The 20,744-nt window shown below is 42.8% G+C and overlaps 2 protein-coding genes and 1 long non-coding RNA gene across 4 annotated transcripts in view; 1 reads left to right on the top strand and 2 right to left on the bottom strand.

Moving 5' to 3' along the window:
• The window catches only part of LOC146982774 (inactive phospholipase C-like protein 2), a 64,407-nt gene extending 56,050 nt beyond the window's left edge, over positions 1 to 8,357 (bottom strand). Inside the window, exon 1 of the mRNA XM_085783940.1 lies at positions 7,465 to 8,357. Coding sequence (XP_085640066.1) covers positions 7,465 to 7,749 — 285 coding nt within the window. The 5' untranslated portion in view covers positions 7,750 to 8,357. The remainder of the gene's footprint in view (positions 1 to 7,464) is intronic.
• A 7,387-nt stretch (positions 8,358 to 15,744) lies between these two features.
• LOC146982773 (uncharacterized) lies at positions 15,745 to 16,090 on the top strand. The gene is made up of 2 exons (XR_015036276.1): positions 15,745 to 15,877; positions 15,920 to 16,090. It is a non-coding gene; the product is annotated as an uncharacterized LOC146982773 (long non-coding RNA).
• Positions 16,046 to 20,744, bottom strand: part of stat5a (signal transducer and activator of transcription 5a) — a 52,616-nt gene continuing 47,917 nt past the window's right edge. For both annotated transcript variants that reach the window (XM_085783941.1, XM_085783942.1), the window contains 8 exons: positions 20,636 to 20,728; positions 20,208 to 20,414; positions 19,381 to 19,475; positions 18,910 to 19,052; positions 17,884 to 18,039; positions 17,695 to 17,746; positions 17,138 to 17,248; positions 16,046 to 16,648 (listed from right to left, as the gene is read on the bottom strand). In XM_085783941.1, the coding sequence (XP_085640067.1) occupies positions 16,525 to 16,648; positions 17,138 to 17,248; positions 17,695 to 17,746; positions 17,884 to 18,039; positions 18,910 to 19,052; positions 19,381 to 19,475; positions 20,208 to 20,414; positions 20,636 to 20,728 (981 nt within the window). In that variant the 3' untranslated portion in view covers positions 16,046 to 16,524. The remainder of the gene's footprint in view (positions 16,649 to 17,137; positions 17,249 to 17,694; positions 17,747 to 17,883; positions 18,040 to 18,909; positions 19,053 to 19,380; positions 19,476 to 20,207; positions 20,415 to 20,635; positions 20,729 to 20,744) is intronic.

Below are 20,744 nucleotides of genomic sequence, written 5' to 3'. Positions count from 1 at the left end.
AGAAAAAAATGTGATTGAGAGGAAGTGCCGTATGTTCTACAGGAGGTTAAGAAAGAAAAAAAACATGTCAGAGCAAAGCCAGGTGGAGCAGCTCTCACAAACATATTGTCCTGTTCATCCATCAGACCCCTGTTCTCCCTTTGCCAAGATGAACCTGGGAAATATCCAGCTTGACAAATCTGAATATTACTCATCCTTATTCATGCCCTTGAACTGACAATAGCTCTTCTGGTAGAGTCAATATCATCCTGCGAGGCTGTAAATACTGCACGGCATCGTCTCTTGGTCAAAATGATGCCGTGCCAAGGATGATTTGCCTGATGATTTTTCCCTGTCACGAGGACCACAAATACTGTAAAACATCAGCGGCCTGCTGTCGCCGTGGTTTCATCACTGCTGCACACCTCCCACAATGATCATCAGGATGAGGTGTCACCCAAAACACATTCCTGGCAGTGTCCAATCAGATCAATTGTTCTCAAAGGAAAAAAAAAACTCCCTTTGCTGTAACTGAGGTTCCAGCACAAGTCATTGCCCATTAAAGGGATAGTTCAACATTTTGGCAAATTGGCCCATTGCCATAATCCCTATAGTCATAGCAGTAGGTTCGTTACCTATTTTTAGAACGGCGGAGCAGAGCCGCAAGCTGCTCAGAGCTAATGAGGCTAATGGGATTTCTTGGTTTCCCTCATCAAACTCATCAAATACACAATCCAACAATTCCAAAACGCTCTGGTGGACAAGTTGTGACCTGCACATTCACCACGCTATGAGATAATAAAGGAACGTTATGAGACAGAGTTGTTTTCGAGGCAAATGCAGAGACTACTTGCCGAAAAACTGTCCCTGAACGGGAACGTGGATCAGCGGTTTTGCATGAATTTACCTTGAAAACAACGCGAAGAAAGGAGGATGAGGAAACAGATATCAGATGCTCCAAATCCTTCGCAGCTTCAATACACATTCAGCAAATCCACATTAGTGCTGTAACAATGTAACTGCCTGTAAATAATAGGGACTGGATCACCCTGATCTGTTGCAAGTCTACTGTTGCGGAGTGTGTTTGAAAGCAAGCCTCTGATAAGGCCTCAGATAAACTCTCCACATCTCCAACAAACACTCAAGCTATGGCTCTGATCTGTTTAACTTTTCCTTCACCCCAGATTTCGTCTCCTTTCTATACTTTGATCTTAAAGTAAATGGCAGCAAAGCAGCTTCAAGGGATCAGACAGTTTGGAGAGACAAAGAGGTTCAAATAACACTGAAATAAAAAAACATAAAACATGCATAAATCACAGCTCCTCTTTGTTTAGATCCACTGCGTGGAGATGTTAATGTCTCTTGTTTCTAGGAATGCATGTGTGGCTCTTGAGCTGGGTGTTCCTCTCCCGGTGACCTTTATAAAACTGTTGATGTTTTTGCTCCTCTGTTCGACGCTAAACTGCGGATCCCAACACAAAAGAGGTCTATTTGAGATTGTTTGTATTTTGCAGATTGCCGCTTTGAGACAAGCAGCCAAGAGAGCAAGCGATGATTCAGCAGCCCCAGACGCCTGTAATCACCACCTCACATCTTCTGCTGCCTTTTCAACGCAGTGCAGATCTCTCCTTTCCAAAAATATCCAAGCATTCAGTACAGGGTGCTGCTGCAGGAGACATGGGAATTACTTGTGCTCTTCAAAGTCCTTAAAAGGAACGTGCGTTGTGCCCTAACTTCTGGGATCTCTACCCATATTCCATTACTTTAAATTAAATTTCTGGAGGAAGCTCTCATTTTTACATAAAGCCTGTGATAAGAGCAGTGAGGCGTGGATAGGCTCTTATTCCAATTCTCATCACCACCATCATCATCATCTCTGATGGTCCCACTATATGTAATCAGTGTTATTTGTTCTGGCTTGTACTGAGGCGTCCTCCGTCCTCGAGGGGATCAGCCAAATCTCACATTAGGGAAACAATAGCCTGGAGCGGAGGCAGCCTGACAGAGGGATCCATCAGGGGGCAAGAAATTTAAGACACTGCGCTCCTGTCTGACAAATCCCCTACAGCTACGCTGCCATCCAGGTGTCACACAGGTTAGTAAGTACACTTTGGAAATGCCACAAAGGAATACTGTGAATTCGGGGCACCTCCTGAAAAATGATCCAGTGCAGCTGAACACAAACCAACACACTGCATGTATAAGAAAAACAGATTTCATGTGGTGCATTACATTTCACAGAAATCACCTATAATAATAGTTTTGATATTAATTAGTTAATTGCTGCTGGATTTCTTGATCGTCATGGATTCAAACAGTCATGAGCTTTGCACCACAGTAAGTAAGCATTAAGTAAATGTTTGCAGTTTTCTGTTTCTCTTGGTTTCAATGGAATACTTTTGGTTTTTCATGTGTTGATCCACTTTTGCTCTAGAATACATTGGAGGGCATTTATCACAGAGCTCACAAATCAATGAGAAAATGATCAATAATTGTTAGTGGCAGCAGCCCTAAAACAAAAGGCTGGAGACAATAAAGTATACTGTATATCATCTACCTACCTACCTATCTATCTATCTATCTATCTATCTATCTATCTATCTATCTATCTATCTATCTATCTATCTATCTATCTATCTATCCATCTATCCATCTATCTATCTATCCAAGGTACCTACAATGCAACAATAAGGCAGCACCAAGAGGCCATCACTAATGAATACTTCATAAGATCATTGCTTTGAAACTATATTCAGGAATTCATCAGGCTGGGTTTGCCAAGCAAACATCGTTAAAATCATTGACAAATAAGTTCTTTACTGACAAAATCATTCCCACATCAAGTGAGTTCAAACAGTCGGGGATATCATCATCATAATCATCATCATCAGGTTGCAAATATTCAGCCTGTGAGAGGTGTAGACAAACCCAAGGTGGTACCGGGGAGCTGATCCAGGAGGGTTCAAAGGCAAAAAAACAACTTGCCATGCAGAAGATGTGGCCTCTCCCCCTCTATTTGCATAGGTCTGTATTTGAGTAGATAAACAAATGCTCTGGCAGCTCAGCTTCCACGTCTGTCTCGCAGGTGAGGCAACGACTGAAAATGTGATGAAAATCATAAACTGACAGAGAGGGGGTGAAAACGCCACGACAGTTAACATCTCATTACAAATGTGTGGCATGGTGATGAAATGTGTAGCATGAATGCCTTCATGCCAGACTGAACCTTCATCACACATCCTAACAGGACAGGTTGCACCATTTATCATCACATTTTCACAAGGATAACTTGCCCTGTCGCAGCGGAGGAATCGCCCCGAAATGATCCTGCACGGGGAACATTCTGGTAAAATTGCATTAACGACCCGGTGACCATACCTGACATCAATCTTGGCGAACCCCTGTGGGATGAACTTGAATGCACCATTAAAAGGACTATCCACCCATCAACCTTGGGCAGTTATGAAAAGCACCGATGTGTGCATGGTCAGCTGGAACAGTGGGACACCACAGGTCCTCTGTTGAGTCACAGGCGTGATGCGTGCACACGGCTCTTATCAGGGCAAGAGGTGGTCAAACACAGCACGGAACTGCTTTTTCTATTTATATGGTCCATGAGAGTGGGAGGAGTGGGAGGAGGAGGAGGATGACTTTAAGATTGCAAGGAGTATTTCAGTGCCTTCGCTTATCTGACTACATTTTTTGGATGAGGGAGATGATGCATGTGAGCCAAAATTATCTCTGCTTTTAACCCAGAGGATTTTCTGTCCTTGAGGAAACAGGAACACAGAGTTTCGCAAACTCTCTCTTTAAACTACAGATACCAGATTTATTTGACCTAAATATAACTTGTAAAACTCCGAAAGTGAAACTTGAATCATTCATCATTTAAACCTCTTGTAAATCAAAGAATCAGCCTCGCATCTCCTTCCTCTAGGATCTTCCCTTCTTCCCTCACTCCGAGAAGCTTTCGCTCTCCTCGGCCGAGAGGATTGACTCCTCGGTAAGCCAATCATTTGTGTCAGCCTCTTATTAAGCATCATAGTAGACTCTTGAGCTGATGAGGGGTCACGCTCGGTCAGTCCGGTTCAAATCTATTAGACGAGGTCACGAATGGAATGGTGAATTGATATCCTGCCACTCATGGAGGCACATTGTGGAGGTGGATGGATTTATGCAAGATGGACTGATGTACCATGTGATCATCTGTATTGATCTTTATTCACAATGGCCATTAACAGTGTTACATTACTGCTCATTGTGACTTTTTTGGGGGGATTACTTAAACTGTGTGTGTTTTTTTTGTTTTTTTAGATCTCTGAAAATAAACGTTTGACCTTTCAACAGCTGCTAAGGTTAAAGACTACAGTGTGCAAGGAAGCGAGAGGGAAAGTGGAGAAATGAAAGAAATGCCAAATGCTTGGGAGACTCAGCTGAAAACATGTTGCCCTTTGATTCTTGCTAAAAAATCCTGTTTGCTCCCTCTCTACTTGTGCCGGTTGTCAGTTCCCTCCGCCCAGCAGCCCAGCAGCCAGGCTGGAGCCGGCCTTGCAGCTGTCCACAGTCCGGCATTACGTAACAGGGCTGCATCACAAACCCCCCCTCCAGCCACTCTGCAGGCTCTCCACCATGACACTGTCACCCCGCTGAGGAAATGACAAGAGGACAAAGTTGGACGCCTGCTAGGGGGACAGACACACAAACCCCCCCCCCCCCCCCTCCTCCTCTTGCAAGGTTTGCTTGTTGAGGGCTAAGTTAATGAGGTAACGCAGAGCTGTAATTGCTCATTCCCCCCAAATATGGACCCTTAGCCCCTTCACCTATTATAGCTCCACTCGAACACACAGCAAAGTGCTGCTAAAGTGTAGGTGGGCGCGCTGATGCTATACATGAAGTCTAAAGAATGGCTGACCCAGTTTTCTAACATGCTCTGCTCGAACAGCGTGTGTATGTGCGTGCGTGCATGTGTGTGTGTACATGTCGTGACAGTAATATGTGATGCATCCTTCTAGAGGTGATCATAAAAAATTCTGCCTTTCTCATGCATACACATCTGCAGAACAGGTATCCAGCAGACTTTTGGCTCTGAACATCTTGTTAATACTACAACCTGTTCTACAAGACTATAACATGTGATTAAAAAGAGACAGAATGACTGCAATGACATTTACTGACTGGATTATACTGACAGACATTTCTCTTTTTGAAAATTGCCCCTGAGAAGGAAAAGACATTTGTGGAGTGGTGAGGTGAAAGGAAAACTGCAATCTATCAACATGCACACAGCACAAAAAATTCAATGTTAGTTCAGCACAGTGTGCAGAAGTGTTTTCTACAGCTGCGAGAGGTGGCTTGATATAATAGACAATTGCACAACCTGTGCACAATGCATCAGCATACAACTCCCCGTGCTTTATCACTTCAGTCAGTTCTGTCTTTCAAGATACAAGGCTTTCCCCTGCACACACATAATGTATGTCCGCAGTCAAGTGCAAGCGGTCACACAGTAGAAGAAGAGCCACGCAAATGCCAGCACACAATGCCGTGGTCATTACACGAAAGCGACACTCAACATGACATGAGCTGTGAAGATCACAGGACGCCGATATGTCTGAATTCAAGATATTATCGCACGGGTGATTTCCTCCCAGCGCAGCAAGGTCATGGGTCACTTATTGAAACTCCATAGCCTCGGGTACAGGGCTGGATTTTAGTGGAACTGCGCTGATGAATTCATTTTGTAGAGGCGTCTGTGGTTATTTCAGTAGACAAGACAGTGGAATTTGCTCACACTATGCTAGCGAAGCTCAGCAGGAACACTTTCTAACACCATATGAACATGGTATTCAGAGAAGCAGCCTTTGAAGATCTGTTATCAATCATATTTAGACAGGCACAATCCCCCCCAAGGCTTTCCTGTCTAGTTTTGCTCATGGGACACACAGAGGTGGACTGATTGTTCTGTGGGAAGAGGAGGGATTTAGGGCTTTGGAGACGTACAATATTTCAAAGTTGTGTGTGTTTTTCTTTTTACATTCAACGAACACATGTTTGTAGTAGTAGAAAACAATAGTAAATGAAGAGGAATAGCTTTATGGTTTAAAAAAAACAAAAGGGATGTACTTTTATTTCGATGCCACTGAACTGACAACCGTGAAGCAGCAGCAGACTGCGGCAGACCTGATGGTCTGTATCCACCTGTATGTCTAAACGCTGTTTGTGGGGGAGTGCATTACCTTCACTCACATCCACAGGGAATCTAATAATGGGGGTAACAAAGAATTAGCCAGTGTTTTGTGTCAGTTGCTAAGCAAACTAGGTCTGATATGGCAGAACGCAACTCTCCAGTGTGTCCCACCTACGCTGCTGCACTTCTATCTCCAGCAAGGACCCCATGATGCAGCCTGTCATGCTACCAGTGTTGTCAGTGTCAAACCTTCCTCTGTGGTACAAAAAATAAAATGGGTTATGGGTTATATGCACTGTAAGCAAAGTTGTCATCTTGCTTCTGGGGGCAATATGGACCCAGATCAGTTAATTAACCTCCAGTAAAGGGAGCTCCGATTAAAGCTGGGAAACCATTAGACATATATTAAAATAACACTACTTAAAGATAGAATATGTAGAGAGAGACTGCCTGCGGCCCACAAATCAACTTTATATAAGTTCAAGTTTTTAAAATGTGTGCACCTTCTCTTTCTCCAGGACCTGCATGCCTTTAGGTTTTAAATCTAACCCAACTGTGTACTGCAGTTCATCCAATAAAAAATGTATTATTCTCGCTATAAAATTCACCACATAGCCTACCACAGCTGAGTATGAGCACTATTACTAAATCAACAACTAAAAATACCTCAGCTCATGGCATGATCACTGTAAACTCCCACACAGAACAGATATACTACCGCTCATTGGTGTGTTACTCTACTGTTACTGTATGCTTTAATGGGGGAGTGATATGGTAAGTGCAGGAATAGAAGCTGATTCTGAGGAATGCAAACTATACCAGGCTCCCACTAAACTGCTACCTGTCTGTCTGGAGAGTTGGAGTTAACTGAACTGAAGGTGATCACTACAGCAGTTTGTTTCATGCAGATTGGGTTTGTCAAACACAAGGACATCCACATGTGAAGCCCAAAATACAAAGGATGCACTGGGGAAGCTTTGGCTTTACCACTTCTATTTCTGATGTTGCAGCAAATGAGGGTATTAAAGTCTAATTCAGGGTAATTCCTTTGTAACTTCTATGGAGGGCTGCCAAAATAAAAGCTGTTTAATGCTCGTGTCCCTCTGGTTCCCAGCGGAACTCTGAGGAACCCTCAAAGTCTCTGGCCCATGGTTTTAGGTAACTGGGGATTACGGTGCATTTTAAAACCTTATTCATGCTTTGTTTGTCTAAACTGTGGCACTGTCAGTTAATAAATGCCCATAGTGTCACCTTGAGAACCGTTGACAAGGAGAATTAACTGTTTCAAATCGACTAACCTTCATGATGCCGCAAGGCGTGTTTCCAGCTCCCTGACTTCTCTCGGCGGAATTATTACGGCTGGCACTCCCGGTCCTTGGACTGCCGTGCTCCCGGTACCGTCCGTTGGTGTAAACTCCCTCTGCCCCGTAGCCCTGCTGGCCGGCGGCCGACACCTCCAAGTACGCCCGGGTGCCGGTGCCGGTGGTCGCATCGCCGGTGATTCCCGCTGCGTTGGTCGCGCCCTGGGCTGCGGGATCCAGAAAATGTCCCGACACGGCATCTGAAGTGTGTACCCCTGCCATGGTCCCGGTGTTACAGCACAGCCCACCCCTCCGCCGTGTAAAAAGAGCCCATTTTCTCACGGCACAGTGGACTTGTTGACGTCCAGGTCGGACCGTCTCGTCTGAAGCCGGATGGTCACACCGCTCAGCTCAGCTCAGCTCAGCAGTCCTGGTGAAGACGCTGCTGTACCCCGCACGCGACCTTCTCCCTCCGACTGAGGTTTTCTGGAGGCGCGTGCGTGCTCACAAACACTGGAGACACTGAGTTGTGGTGAGAGGGGTTTTCTGCCCGCTACCGCTTGTGTTTACTGTCGTCTCCTTGTCCTCAGAAAAATCTGTTTCGCTCACCACGTCCCCTTGTGAACACACACACACACACTCACTCACACTCACACACACTCTCTCTCTCTCTCTCTCCGCCGCGCGCATCGCCTCGCGTCCTCTCCACTTTTGCAGCGAGCTTTACAACAACCCTCTCTCGTGCAACCGCGGGACAATTTCAAGACTTGAGAGAGCGCAATCGCAATAAGACCGCAAACGCGCGCAGAGGCCGGCGCGTGCGTGTATAGTCAGATTCAGCGTCCAGTCCAGCGCGCGCAATCACGGCTCGATTCGTCTGGCGTGCGCGCGCGCGCGAATACACCACCTACCCAGCAAAAAAAAAAAATCGACAAAACTGGAAGCTTCAGGGAGTTTAGACCAAACATTTCACGTTTCTCGCACTCTGGAGGTATTTGTCTTTGAAGTGCAGTTTTCCATGGAGCACTAAACTTACTCACAAACTCCCACTGTGTCTTCCAGCAGACAGGAGGCGACCCACAAGAGGGCGCTCAGGAGAGCCTCCTTAAAAAGGAGTGAAAATCATGTTAATTTTATAAAGAGGTTTGTGTGGAAATTAGTCCAAAAACACAATGCAATACAAATATAACAAATTCAACAAATTCTAACCCTAAAATTCAATCAGTTTACTTGTTATCAACTGCTCTTTTGGAAAGGAAATGCCCACCTTTGCACTTTGGTAAAAGTCTGTTGTAGTAGCATGGATTCTTTTAAAATTATTTTGTAAACTGTCAATACAATTAGCTCCATGACTTCAGTAGCCCATTAAGGTGAAGAATATAGAAAACTTTATATAATGCAGCCACCTACAGGCAAGTAAAATGAATGGTCCTGTAATTTCAACCCTCTGTCTGCAGGAATTGTGTTTTTTGTAAAGGTGTGTGAACAAATGTGGCATATATTTAACTTTCTGAACATCTGTGACCACATCAGACAATCATGTAAGCGAAGGAGAAAAGGTCACATGAAACAAGAAAACAAGAAACCTATGCAGATGTGTGTAGGCCCACATTTTTTTAATATGTACCCAGTCAGCGCAATAATAACACATGCAGTAGCTTCAGTAACCACAACCCCACAAATGCAACGGTGGGAAAGAAAAAAAAAATGCCTGCAAGTGGTAGAAGGTGTCATGCAAGCTGTAGCTGATACTGTCCTTCCCTAAAGGTGGCACAGCTTTAACTGGAGTCCATGACCACAGGGCTGAAAGTGTAGACGTTGCTGCTGTGCAACTTGATGATACTGATTGATTCTAGCCTCAGCGGCTTTGCTACAATCACACAGTGTGTCCTTGTTTCATTCTGTTTTACATTAAACTGCCATTGTAGCTTTAATTGTGAGAGGCCTGTTGACAATACATATGCTTTTATCCTTGAGGTCTTCTGTATTTGTATGTCCTGATGTAACATCATCTACATCTGAACCAGAAGAGCACAGAAGAGAAAAACAGTTTTCATGGTTTACAGTAAATTAAGCATGTATCTCTGAGGCACCATTTCAGAAGAGTAAATATATACTATATATTATATATTTTCACCTGGTAAAATGTGTAAAGAAGAGTAGTACTGTACCAACAAAAAGTAAAGGATACTATGATTATTTATTCTTGCCATTCAGGGTAATTCGAAAAGGCCACCGTTGCATGCCATTTACCACTGGCACCAGTGTTTCACACACTGTAAAATGAAGCATCTGGCTCCAACGACAGGCCAGAATAAAAATGAAACAATGGAGGGTGTAACATTCAAAGTCAGGCTGACTCACATCACCGGCGAGACATGGCCAATAAGCTGGGATAATGCAGCCCCATTCATAACCCAATGAGGAGGCAAATCAAATCACAGCCAATTTGTATGAAAGGAGTCATGTGCAGTGGAGAGCGGGAGCTCAGCGTCTGTTCATAATTGTCAAGAATGGCCAGACGCATCAGAGCCAAAGCAATGTCTTTACATCACCGTCCTTGTCCTACATCCCCTCATGTAAACTTTCTGGTAAATAGCAACGCCTACATAATGCGCTCAACAATTTACCCTCTACAAAGAGTCTCATTCAAGTGTCCTAGCGTCTGTGTGGGTATTCTCAGACCTTGGTGGTGATAAGTGGCCTAATCTGCAGCCAAAACACAGCCTCTCTAATCACATTCAATCTTATGAATGAGAATGACTTCACAAACACGTGAATACTGCTTGAGCAGCACAGCTACTTCTCAAGGACAGACAGCGCAGTGAGAGGGAGACATGAATGAAATCTGCCAATGTATGCTGTGGCACAGGAGGAGAGTGAAAAGCTCGGGGAAGGAATGGATTACTTGCTGTTAGACTGAGACAGTGAATGTCCAGGAAGGGGAGGCTGGAAAGATTACATGCCCCCTTCCTTTCCTTGCACAATCTCCCTGCTGCCCCCCTTCCATCCCTTGCCTTCCTTCTCTCAGGATCATGTATTATGCATTCTCAGAAATTATTTAACAAAAGTTCTGCTTTTAAAAGCCTCCACCGCCTGGCCCGGCTGTCTCACTTTAATGTGAAAAGGCCTCTGACGACCAGTCTCCAAAGTCAAACATCAGCTCCACGTGGATTCAAACCAAAGTGGGGAGGAAGAGGATCACAGCCGTTCACATGAGTCCACAAGATGTTACCGCAGTTGGCCTTGTTAAAGATGCCTCTCAGTGATACAGTACAGTACAAACACACATGTATGATTCACTGGAGGAAAATAGAGTCCCAGGCATGATGAAAGTAGATAAACACAACCTTTGTTCATCTGGGGGTAAAAAGAATAAATAAAACAGCAGGCTAGAGAGAAAGTGAAATAAAGAGTAGGCTGCGTCAGCACTCCTGAATGCTGAAAAGGCAATGTCACTCTAAAATAACAACCTCGTTGTTTTTCATTGAGGTTTGTGATAGTTTCCTGTGGCAGGATGTCAGCCATGGCTCTGGTACCGCTCCGTCCTTGCTGCAGTTGTTGCTGTCAGGCTCAAACCGATGGATCTGCACTGCCATACTTTCAGGCCTCTAACAGCTCCCTCCTCCCACCAGGGCCCATCAACAGAAGCCAGGCCATCGTATTGAAGACAGGCTATTGATCAAGTCTCCTAATCCCGGTTGACTACAGGGAAAAGAGGAGAGGGGTCACACGGTCAAGCGTTCAGGATTTATGACCACATAGGATTCTTGTAGAATGGCACACGTTTGTCGATTAGTCCCCTCACACCTTTATTTCTGCCAAGCAGCGCCTACAGCATCAGTTAAAGCTACCCCCTGCTACCGTCAAACAAAGAGATAGGCTACTGAGATAAAAAATAAAACCACAAGAACAAGAGCACGACAAACAACTGACAAACACACTTTCAGTTTATACAGTAAATTGTACATTTGAATGATGATATCTATAAAGGAAGCTCCCGCTGCTCACAGCTGGCGAGCGGAGGGTGTGTCTTCCTGAGCTGTGCCACCGCACTTCCTGTGCCGGCCCATGTGAACATCGGTCCAACAGGAACAGAAACTGTGCATAATATCTTTTACACAAACGATACAATACATGTATAGGAGGCTAATTTTATATTTATTTCCTTTAAAGCGACAAACCATGACAAACAAAACAGGCCCCCCTAACAACGCCGAACACGAACACAACACCAGAATGTGTGTGATGCACAGCCCACATTTCTGAATAACGACATATGTATCTACAAACTGGTACTGACTGTGCCATCTTTCTGTGACAAAATGGCTCACACATTAAAGGTTTATCTGAATTATTAAAGCACCTCTGCCATCTTTGCTTCACACTGATGGCAAGAGTAGTCATGCATCTAAAAGAACACATATCACATTATATTTAGACTTTTTTTTTTAACAACTCACTGCATTGTATATTTTATTATTTATTTATTGTTTATTTGAATTTGTGTAAGCTTTTTGTTTCCTATTTTTTTGATTTATAACAGGCAATGTCTATGTCATTTTCCCTACAGTGCTTTCACCCTTACAGCTGCCTAGTTGATACATGTCTCTGTGTCTGATCCATTGGACTTTACTGACACCAGGTGGTGATGTCGCTCAGGAGAAGGAGAATGAATATACTGTACACAATGTGGTGCTTAATATAATGAGATATAGTTTCTCTTCACAATAAAGTTTAAGGATTTTGTGATTGCAGCTTCTGTCCATTCAGATACTGCTTTCGCAATTATATCCATTATTTTGTCACATTACATAACTATGACATCATGGTTGAAAAAAAAGACCTATTACATTAAGTACAACATTCCTTTTTATATATTATCATGTTAGACTATGACGAACAATGAGATACAATCCCAATACAAGCAAAGCCAATGCCCTTGATTCTACCGTAAATACCATTAAAAATGTGTTGTGTATTCTCCTGATAGCTTGGTTAATGTTAGTTAGAATGGGATATTTAAATCCACAAAGCCTCAACACAGCCTACACAATCATAATTGATGAACCAAATTGCAGCCAAAGAGAAGGGGATGTACATAAATCACTGGAGATTACCAAAATAAATATCACTGAAGCCAAAGCGTATACACTGGAGGCTCCCTCACCACACTGAGCTTTTTCAATTCTTCTACAATTTACATTTTAGATATAAACAAAATTATTTATTCTAATGTATAAACTTTTTGCTATGATGTGTCATTCACTGTTTTATAATTATGTACGAACCACTCTTTAATCAGTCTTTTATCTGAACTATTTTATATAGAAATTGTTATATACATCAGCTTCGACTGCATATGCTGCAGCAGGAAACCCCTACTGTGAGACAATCATCACTTCAAATGCGAACCACGAAACCCATGCTATATTTCTGTTTAAAGCCCCTGTAATAAATGCAGGTTTAGTATCCAAGCAACAACCCACCGCTGACCTATAGGAGCCCTCCCCACTGGATTACAATCGCTGACCTATACACATTTGGCATAGAAGCCCACAGATAAAACATAATTAAAATAAAACTGACTGGTGTGCAGTGCATGACATGCTCAACCATAATGTAGTTTTTCCTCTAAGCAGTGAAAATATTTGTAGAGGTATATTCTGATAATGAAAATTAAAAGCAATAACTGGTCGGATTTCTATTGAATTTCATGCAAATTAGATTTTCTTATCACCTTCCTCAGGCACGTCACCAAGGTAGATAATTGATATTTAGACTTGAGCTCATATAAATGCACACATTTTTTTAAAGGCTGTGTATCTCCACCAGATGGCAGATTTGAGCTGTTTTAGACAATGTGGGAGCAAAGAGGTTAGGGCTGCAACTGACAGCTATAAAAAATTTAAGCTGTCAAAGAGCACTGCAGCTGGATAATGTGGTAAAACAGTATGTGTTACCTGTTATTCTTCAATTCCAAACCTGCCATGTCTTCCACATTTGAACAAACATTCAGTTTTAAATATTGATATGTATTAAATATCATCTATATTGCTTCATCTCACTTGCACCAGTATCAAATACACCATACAGCAGTTGGTTTACATTTGGACTGATACATGATGAAAATCAAATTGAATCTTGGAGAGTATGAGCTTTCTAAAACTCCATGGAGATAAATGCAACATTTGGATGTGCTACTATAAAGATTGGAAAACAGCTCCCCAATGTAAAGAGAATGAAGTCTCATATATTTGAGGTCTCCACGCGTACATGAATGTACATTACCTTTTTGCAGTCTGCAAGTTGGTCTATAGTGTAAACACAGATCAACAAGTGACAAATCTCAACTGTGATGTACTTAAAAAATAGTGAAAAGTCAGGTAGTATGTCTCTTTAAGGTAACCCCATTAACCCCATGCACTGTATTGGAACACATAAATTCCACGTCAAGTGTTATTGGAAATGTCTTCAGGCGATGGTGTGAAAGGTTTCTCTGCAAAATAGGGAAACTTAAATCTAAAAACACCTGTAAGAGACATTTCCCTCCACCCAGTGCCCCGAGGTTTTACCAAGCAGAAAGCATCACACCTTATATTAGACAGTGAAATAGTTTGAGTTCATGCATAAGCCCCTGTGTCCTCGTTGATATGACTCTTGATAAAATATGCCTTTATAATGTAAATGTTGTGTATTTATAAACCTTTTCGTCTGCACAACCAGGGAAGCTTGTGATGCCCAGTTAAATCGATGGTGGTGTCTGCACACTTAAAGATAAAAAACAAAAAATTGCTTTTTTTTTTTTTTTTTTTTTTTTGCAAGATGAAAACTGTCCGTACTTCTACAGGTTGAGTTCAAATTATTTATAAAACTTTATTGTCTTCTTTTCAACTCAACAACTGTTTCTCTTGGAAAACCTCCAAGTGATAAAACCCAAAAGCACAAACATGGTACATACATTGAACAGCACACAGCGCCATCTACATCATCGAAAAATACACAGTCTATGGTGGAACAAGCTCAAAAAAATGATGCGAGTTAATGGTGACAAAAGGTATATCACAAGACTGCCCGTGTAGGTTGAGATCTCAAAGATGAGGAAGGAAGTAAGAGATACAAAAGAATAAAAGAAGAAGAAGAAGATGCAGGAATATTTTAAATACTGTAAGTGTGTCGGACAAGTTGCAAAAGTACGTCATAAATTCTTCTCTGATTTCCAGTTGCTCTGTGTCCTTTTTCAACTAGTACTTCTGGTGACAGTGAGACTTGAAACTTCCGCTCAGACTGGGAAGGTGTTTGTATGTAAATCCTTGACAGGGTCATGCACAGGGGTTACATTCATTGGGGGAGTGCCAGAGAAACAATAATAAAATAGAATTATGATAGAGAAAATAAATTCATATATTCTGTATACATAGATCATTTTTCTATTTGGCTTATACATCAGCTAAGCAAAGCGATTCATTCCTGAGGTGCAAGGCTGTTGTCAATGACAGATTTTCTATTAAGCATTGTGTATATGCACGTGTTTATATCAGGAGGAGGCAGTAGGTTAATAGTCTCAATGACTTCCGCTACACTAATGTATTTCTTGTATTTTATGTGTAGCCAAAAAAAAAAAAAAAAAAAACGTAAAACAGGGGACGCACAATCTTGACAAAAGCCAGACAACTACACAGACTGACACGGCTCCACATGCTTGAGGTGCTATATGCAGCCCAGCGGCTGGTGAGTTTGTGCAAGCATTCGAAGCCTGCGCCTATCTATCTATCTATGCCTGGTGACTTCAACTGCTGGGGCAGCCATGCTGTCCCACAGAGACATGCGCACACCCAGTTATGTCACGGTGTCATGACACGACTAACAGGAACGAGTGGACGGAAACCGGCAGGCAGGAAAGAGTAAGAGAGGTGCAGCACTGCCCCCAAATGTTCAGGCATACCACAGGACCAGATATGACTTTTTTTGTTGTTGTTGTTGTTGCTGTTGTTTTCAGGTGTGCGGTTTCAAGCATAAAAACAGCCAACAGAGTCAGCCCTCAGGCAGCAAGGGGACCAATCTCCTTCACCATTATTAACACAAATTACAAGAGCAGAACCCAGTGGTCGTACTTGTACGCACTGCTGTGGATGTGGTGCAGAAACAATAACAGAAAGTAACAAGGACTGTCAGTAGAATAATGCGAGGTAGCATTGATGAGGGGAACAGAGGGACCTGAGAGGACAAGCAGGCAGCGCTGGGTAAATGCTTAGATTTGCATTTCTGTGTACAAACAGAAGACAAATAGCCCTGTGAGAGCGAGGGAGGTGCATAAACCCCTCTCCTGGGTTTCAGCTGGTGAACAAATCAGAACAAATACATCGTACACTTGCAGATGTGTACCGTGTGCTGATGTGTGTGTGTGTGTGTGTGTGTGTGTGTGTGTGTATGTGTGTGTGTGTGCTGTCAGGCGCAGAGAGCAAAGAGAGTCGCTCTGCCTTTAGGTTAGTGTATATGGATCTGAAAATCTGACTAACTCTGCAGAGCAATGACTCAGATTATGTTGTTTAGAGCAAAAGCAAAACTCTTCAGTAAGTTTCTTTTTTTTTGTCAAAGGGCAAGTTCAATGTCACTATCAAAATACTGATAACCCATTTACAAAGAAGAAAAATATAACAAAATAAAAACATTCAACTGTTAAAATGACTTCATACAGTAGCATAATATTTAAATCTGTTCAAAATCAACTGGAAATGCATGCACAATGTGAATGAACATAATTTCTTCTTCTCTTTTTTTCACAATACTGTAACATTGTAGGTTTTGCATTATACCTAGTCTGTTTTACAAACACTTACGGACACAAATAAAACTAAGAGAAGTCACTGACGTGCATGCTCTCATGCTGAAAAGAAAAATAAAATCACAACCATTATTAACATTTCACATTATAGCCATCTGAAAACAAAAGAGAAATGAGTGGAATTAAACCATGAGAAATGTCAATGCGAGTGGGGCATGTTGGGAGGCAGGTTTCGTTTGGTGTTGTTGCAGGTTCAAGAGGGAGGTCGAGGGTCATGACTGCTGCCCGCCCCACTGGCTGTCTACAGGCCGCCGGAGCAGCTCCTCCACATGCCTCGCCACGTCCATGGTGTCATCCAGGTCGAAGTCTCCGTCTGCGTCCAGCATAGAGTCGCTCCTGCCGTGGGACACAGAAGAGACACTCGCATTCAGACAAGATGGCAGCAAGAGCAACTACACCAGTGTTTTTCAACCTTGGGGTCGCCTGGAATTCAAATGGGGTCATCTAAATGTCTAGTAATTGATAAAAAAGAATTACTGATAAAAATATTTTCTTAACTAATTATTATTCTTTTTAAAATTATGATTAAAATGCCACACACAATCTTAAACAACTGTATTCTATACTTTAACTTTCTTGATTATAAATTGAGTCCAAATAAAATGCAGCATATACAGTAAAAATATCTGAGCTGGCGCATCTTGATTTTGACGGCCGCGATCACGATCATCGCGGGGTTACCAGAAATTTGTTTTGTCAAAATGGGGTCACGAGCCAAAAAGGGGTTGGGAACCACTGAACTACACACTCAAAATGTACATGCACATATATTTACACACACTCTCTTTCACAGCAGCTTATATTTCAAAGGATTTGTGGACTCACATAGACGGGTATATGCCATAGGTGTGAGGATGATTGACAGGTGCTGGGGAGGCTCCATGATCCATATAGGTTGGGTTCCCACTTGCTGGGTCTGGATTGGCTGTAGCAAACCTGCACACACACACACACACACACACACACACACACACACGTAAACCCAAGATAAAATCCTATGAGTCTATGCTCAGCAGTTGCCTAAGCAACTACCCTCAGCGTGTTTTCCGGGCCTCGCTGTATCATTATGGCGATTTTCTGTGCTGCGAAGGAACCAACCGCGGAGACAGGCAGGGAGCAGGGCATGCTAACTAACAAGCCTAACTCTAATGATGAGCGGAAGACAAGCTCGCTCAGGAACCCATGGCAGTCCGTAATTGGCCTCCTCCAACTGTAACAGCAAACTAATAGCTGATCTGAATTCAGGGTCCAATATTTAGTGATTAAGTATAAATGTTGCCACAGAGGGAAAACTGGTGGGTGGACGGCAGAGTAGAAGGAGAGGAAAGAGAGCAGGGGACAGAGGGACATGAGGACAGATGAACAGGAAGCTGGGTACTTACTCGGGCACCACTTGCTTGATCTGTGGTTTCACGTAGCCGTCCACTGCTTTGGCTTGAAAGCAAACGAGCACATGGAGAGAAAATGAGTGACAGTCCAGCGCAGTTATTCCACAGTAATTGAGACATCTCTTTGCTACGGAGGCACTGCGCCTGTGACATGAATGTTAACAGCAGCCAGAGGTTGCTTACAGAGCGGCGGGGTGTAATACTTGGAGAAAACCTCATCCTTCGGTCGGTCAGGGTAGAGGAAGAGGAGGTGATTGAGATCGCTGATGCGGTCGGCGAGAGAGCGGATGGAGAAGTCTTTGGTTGTGTAGGGCATGAGGTTCCACACCATCCTCTCACCTGGAGAAACACGGCACGACATCAGCAACAGCAGCAATAACATTTCATTCTGTATGTCCTGTCCACAGTGTTGTTTTTTTAGACACAGGTAGAAAAAGTTCAAGTAATTAAAAAAGTACAAACATAGCTCCATTTGGTCGATTTAAAGTCATTCCTTTTCTATGCCATTCAGTTTTACCAGCTCTTGAAGCACAAAATCACTGAGAGCTGAGTAAACAAATGGAAGTTGGATGTACTGGATATTATTTGGGCGGAAGTTGAGCAATTAATTAGCACTCTTATTTGTCCAAATCTGGTCATAGAGATGAGCTGAATGAGACGTCCCTGTTTCTATGGAGACCCTTACATTTTTGTGCGTAAACTTTGCTTGCTGACACATTAGTAACAAGCACTTGCAAAGTCCACATGTCAAGTGTATGTCAAGTTTACACAGTGTTTACTTCATTCATTCTGCCAAGTTGAAGGTCAAAGGGTAAAGAAATGTGTAATACAGTTTTGATTGAGCTAAAGGTGACAAGAATTTAGTTAAAAACTAATTGTGTCAAGTTTAGACAAGTTTACACAACGTGAAATTATTTATGTTCACACAACAGGGCTGAAACTGAGTGATTATTACAGTTATCTTTGGCCCGGTGAAAGACAGACCAGCTAAGTGTAGGAAATTGTCTTCTGGTTGTGTCAAAAATTGCAAAGCCAAACACCTGCTGCACTTGCTTTGCAGGTTCTCTCTCTGCCCCCTAGTGGCCAAAAACAGCTTGATGCAATTATATTTTAGTAAAACAAATAAGAGGGGCCAAACATTTCTATTTAGCTTTTCATGCCCTGTGGATTGAATCAGAAAATGACACTAAGTGAAATTCTGTGTCATACCTGCTTTGTTAGGATTTTCAGCCACCCAGGCTATTGTTATTCCTCCTATCTCAGAGTCACTAAAGCGCAGAAGGAAAGTACCGTTGGGTTTGGACATCAGCATGTCCTGGGCCTGCTGCTTGTTCACAAAGCCCAAGATAGCGCTAAAAAAAGAGAAAAAAAAGAGATATATAGAAAACGACATAAAAACTGTCTTGTGCTTTCCCTCGCCATTTTTATTATTGATTTCAATCCTTGTTTAGTGGCGAGAGTAGGTCTGGCTCCCCAGGTTGCCATGGAAAATTATGAAAGTGAACTACTGCCTGAGTTCTCTAGACTCACAAAATGGGGAGAGGAAAACACATTTTACCCTAACGGAACACACAGTCCAGCTGTCAAAATGAAAAAAGGGAACTAGTGCTTTTATTTTTCAGTTTTGACATATTTTTAAGCCAAAGACTGAAACGGTCAAACCCTCTGCAGTTTCCTTACCCATCATTCCAGTGTGGTTTGAGATGCTTTTTTGTGAGTTCCATCACGCCATCAAACCATTGCCAAAATGTGAAGTTCCTCCCTGGCAGGCTTTCCTGTAAAGGAGAAGGGTTTTGGAGAAAACGTTTTATAAAGTAACTACATATGTATATCTTTTAAAAGGTTTTTCTGAGATGGTTCAGTCCATAAACACAAAACAACAAAAAAAACATCCCCACCCCAGCTATGTGTATGATTTAAACAAGTGTATTTGAGAAAGAGGGGGAAAAAAGGGAGACAGGGTGAAAGTGCGTGTCTGTGTGTAGCCTACACACGAGGCTGTGAAGCGGCTGAAACTTGATGTTCCTGTAATCTAATGAGACCGATGGTGTGTGCTGAATGTGAGTGCGTTTTCTGCTATCGCCAGCTGCTTTGAGCGAGAAAATGAGGCCTCCAGCCTTTCACTGTGTGGACAAACAGGCCCATTAAGATGAAGACCTGGCTTCCAATGAGGCGTTCGACTCGCTCAAGTCAGCTACAGAATAGGGCGGTAGGGACACTGCAAATGGAGCAAGAAATATTCCTATGTATGAATAACCAATAGTAAATCACTTAGTGGTGAGTAAGTATGTGGGTGATATGACTCACTTGAAACTGGCCTGTGGGCATTTTCAAAATCGCAGAGGGGAAAAATGCAGTATGGTAGAAAAAATCCATAAATTAACCCAGAAATCCATAAAATGATGTGATTAAAATCAACCATAATTGATAATCAGTGTGCGCTTTATAAAAGCTGTCTGTTTGCTGCATTCACGGGAGCGGAGAAGAGGACAGAAGCTGGCACTGACCCTATTAAACTGTGACCAGGTCATTGTCATGTTGCGGTAGTCGTCAGGGTTGTTGCTGGAGATGCTGAAGGCCTTTTGAGCAAGGAAGACCAGGTTTTCCTCAGACAGGCCTCGGTTACTCTGCACTTCAGCCTTGTACTTCATGTTGATGGCATCACACAGCTGAGGCCAAAGTACTTTATCTGGCACGAGGAAAGGCACTCGTCCCTGTGGACACACATGAGACAGCGGAGGATTTACATGTTATACAGAAGGGAGTGAGGCGGCAGCAGAATGCCAAACAGTCATGGATAAAAATGTGTGAAGTACACACACAGACACACCCATTTCCACTACTTCATTGCTTCTCCAAGGATTTTTGTATGCAATATAATGTGTAGGTAACTAAGTTAAATAAAATCCTGAACACAACACAAACAGACACTCACCGGCTCTGCAAAAGCGTTGTCCCACAACACAGTTGCTGTGGCGTTATTGTCTTGGCTACCGTGAACTATCACCACTACAGGAAGAGATAACGTCTGTTTGGAGAGAGAG

The sequence above is a fragment of the Trachurus japonicus genome, chromosome 8 (assembly GCF_045865225.1).
Source record: "Trachurus japonicus isolate A0001 chromosome 8, Traja_1.0".
Lineage (NCBI taxonomy): Eukaryota > Metazoa > Chordata > Actinopteri > Carangiformes > Carangidae > Trachurus > Trachurus japonicus.
The sequence above is the reverse complement of the archived record's forward strand: the minus strand, read 5'-3'. Positions and strand labels throughout refer to the sequence as shown.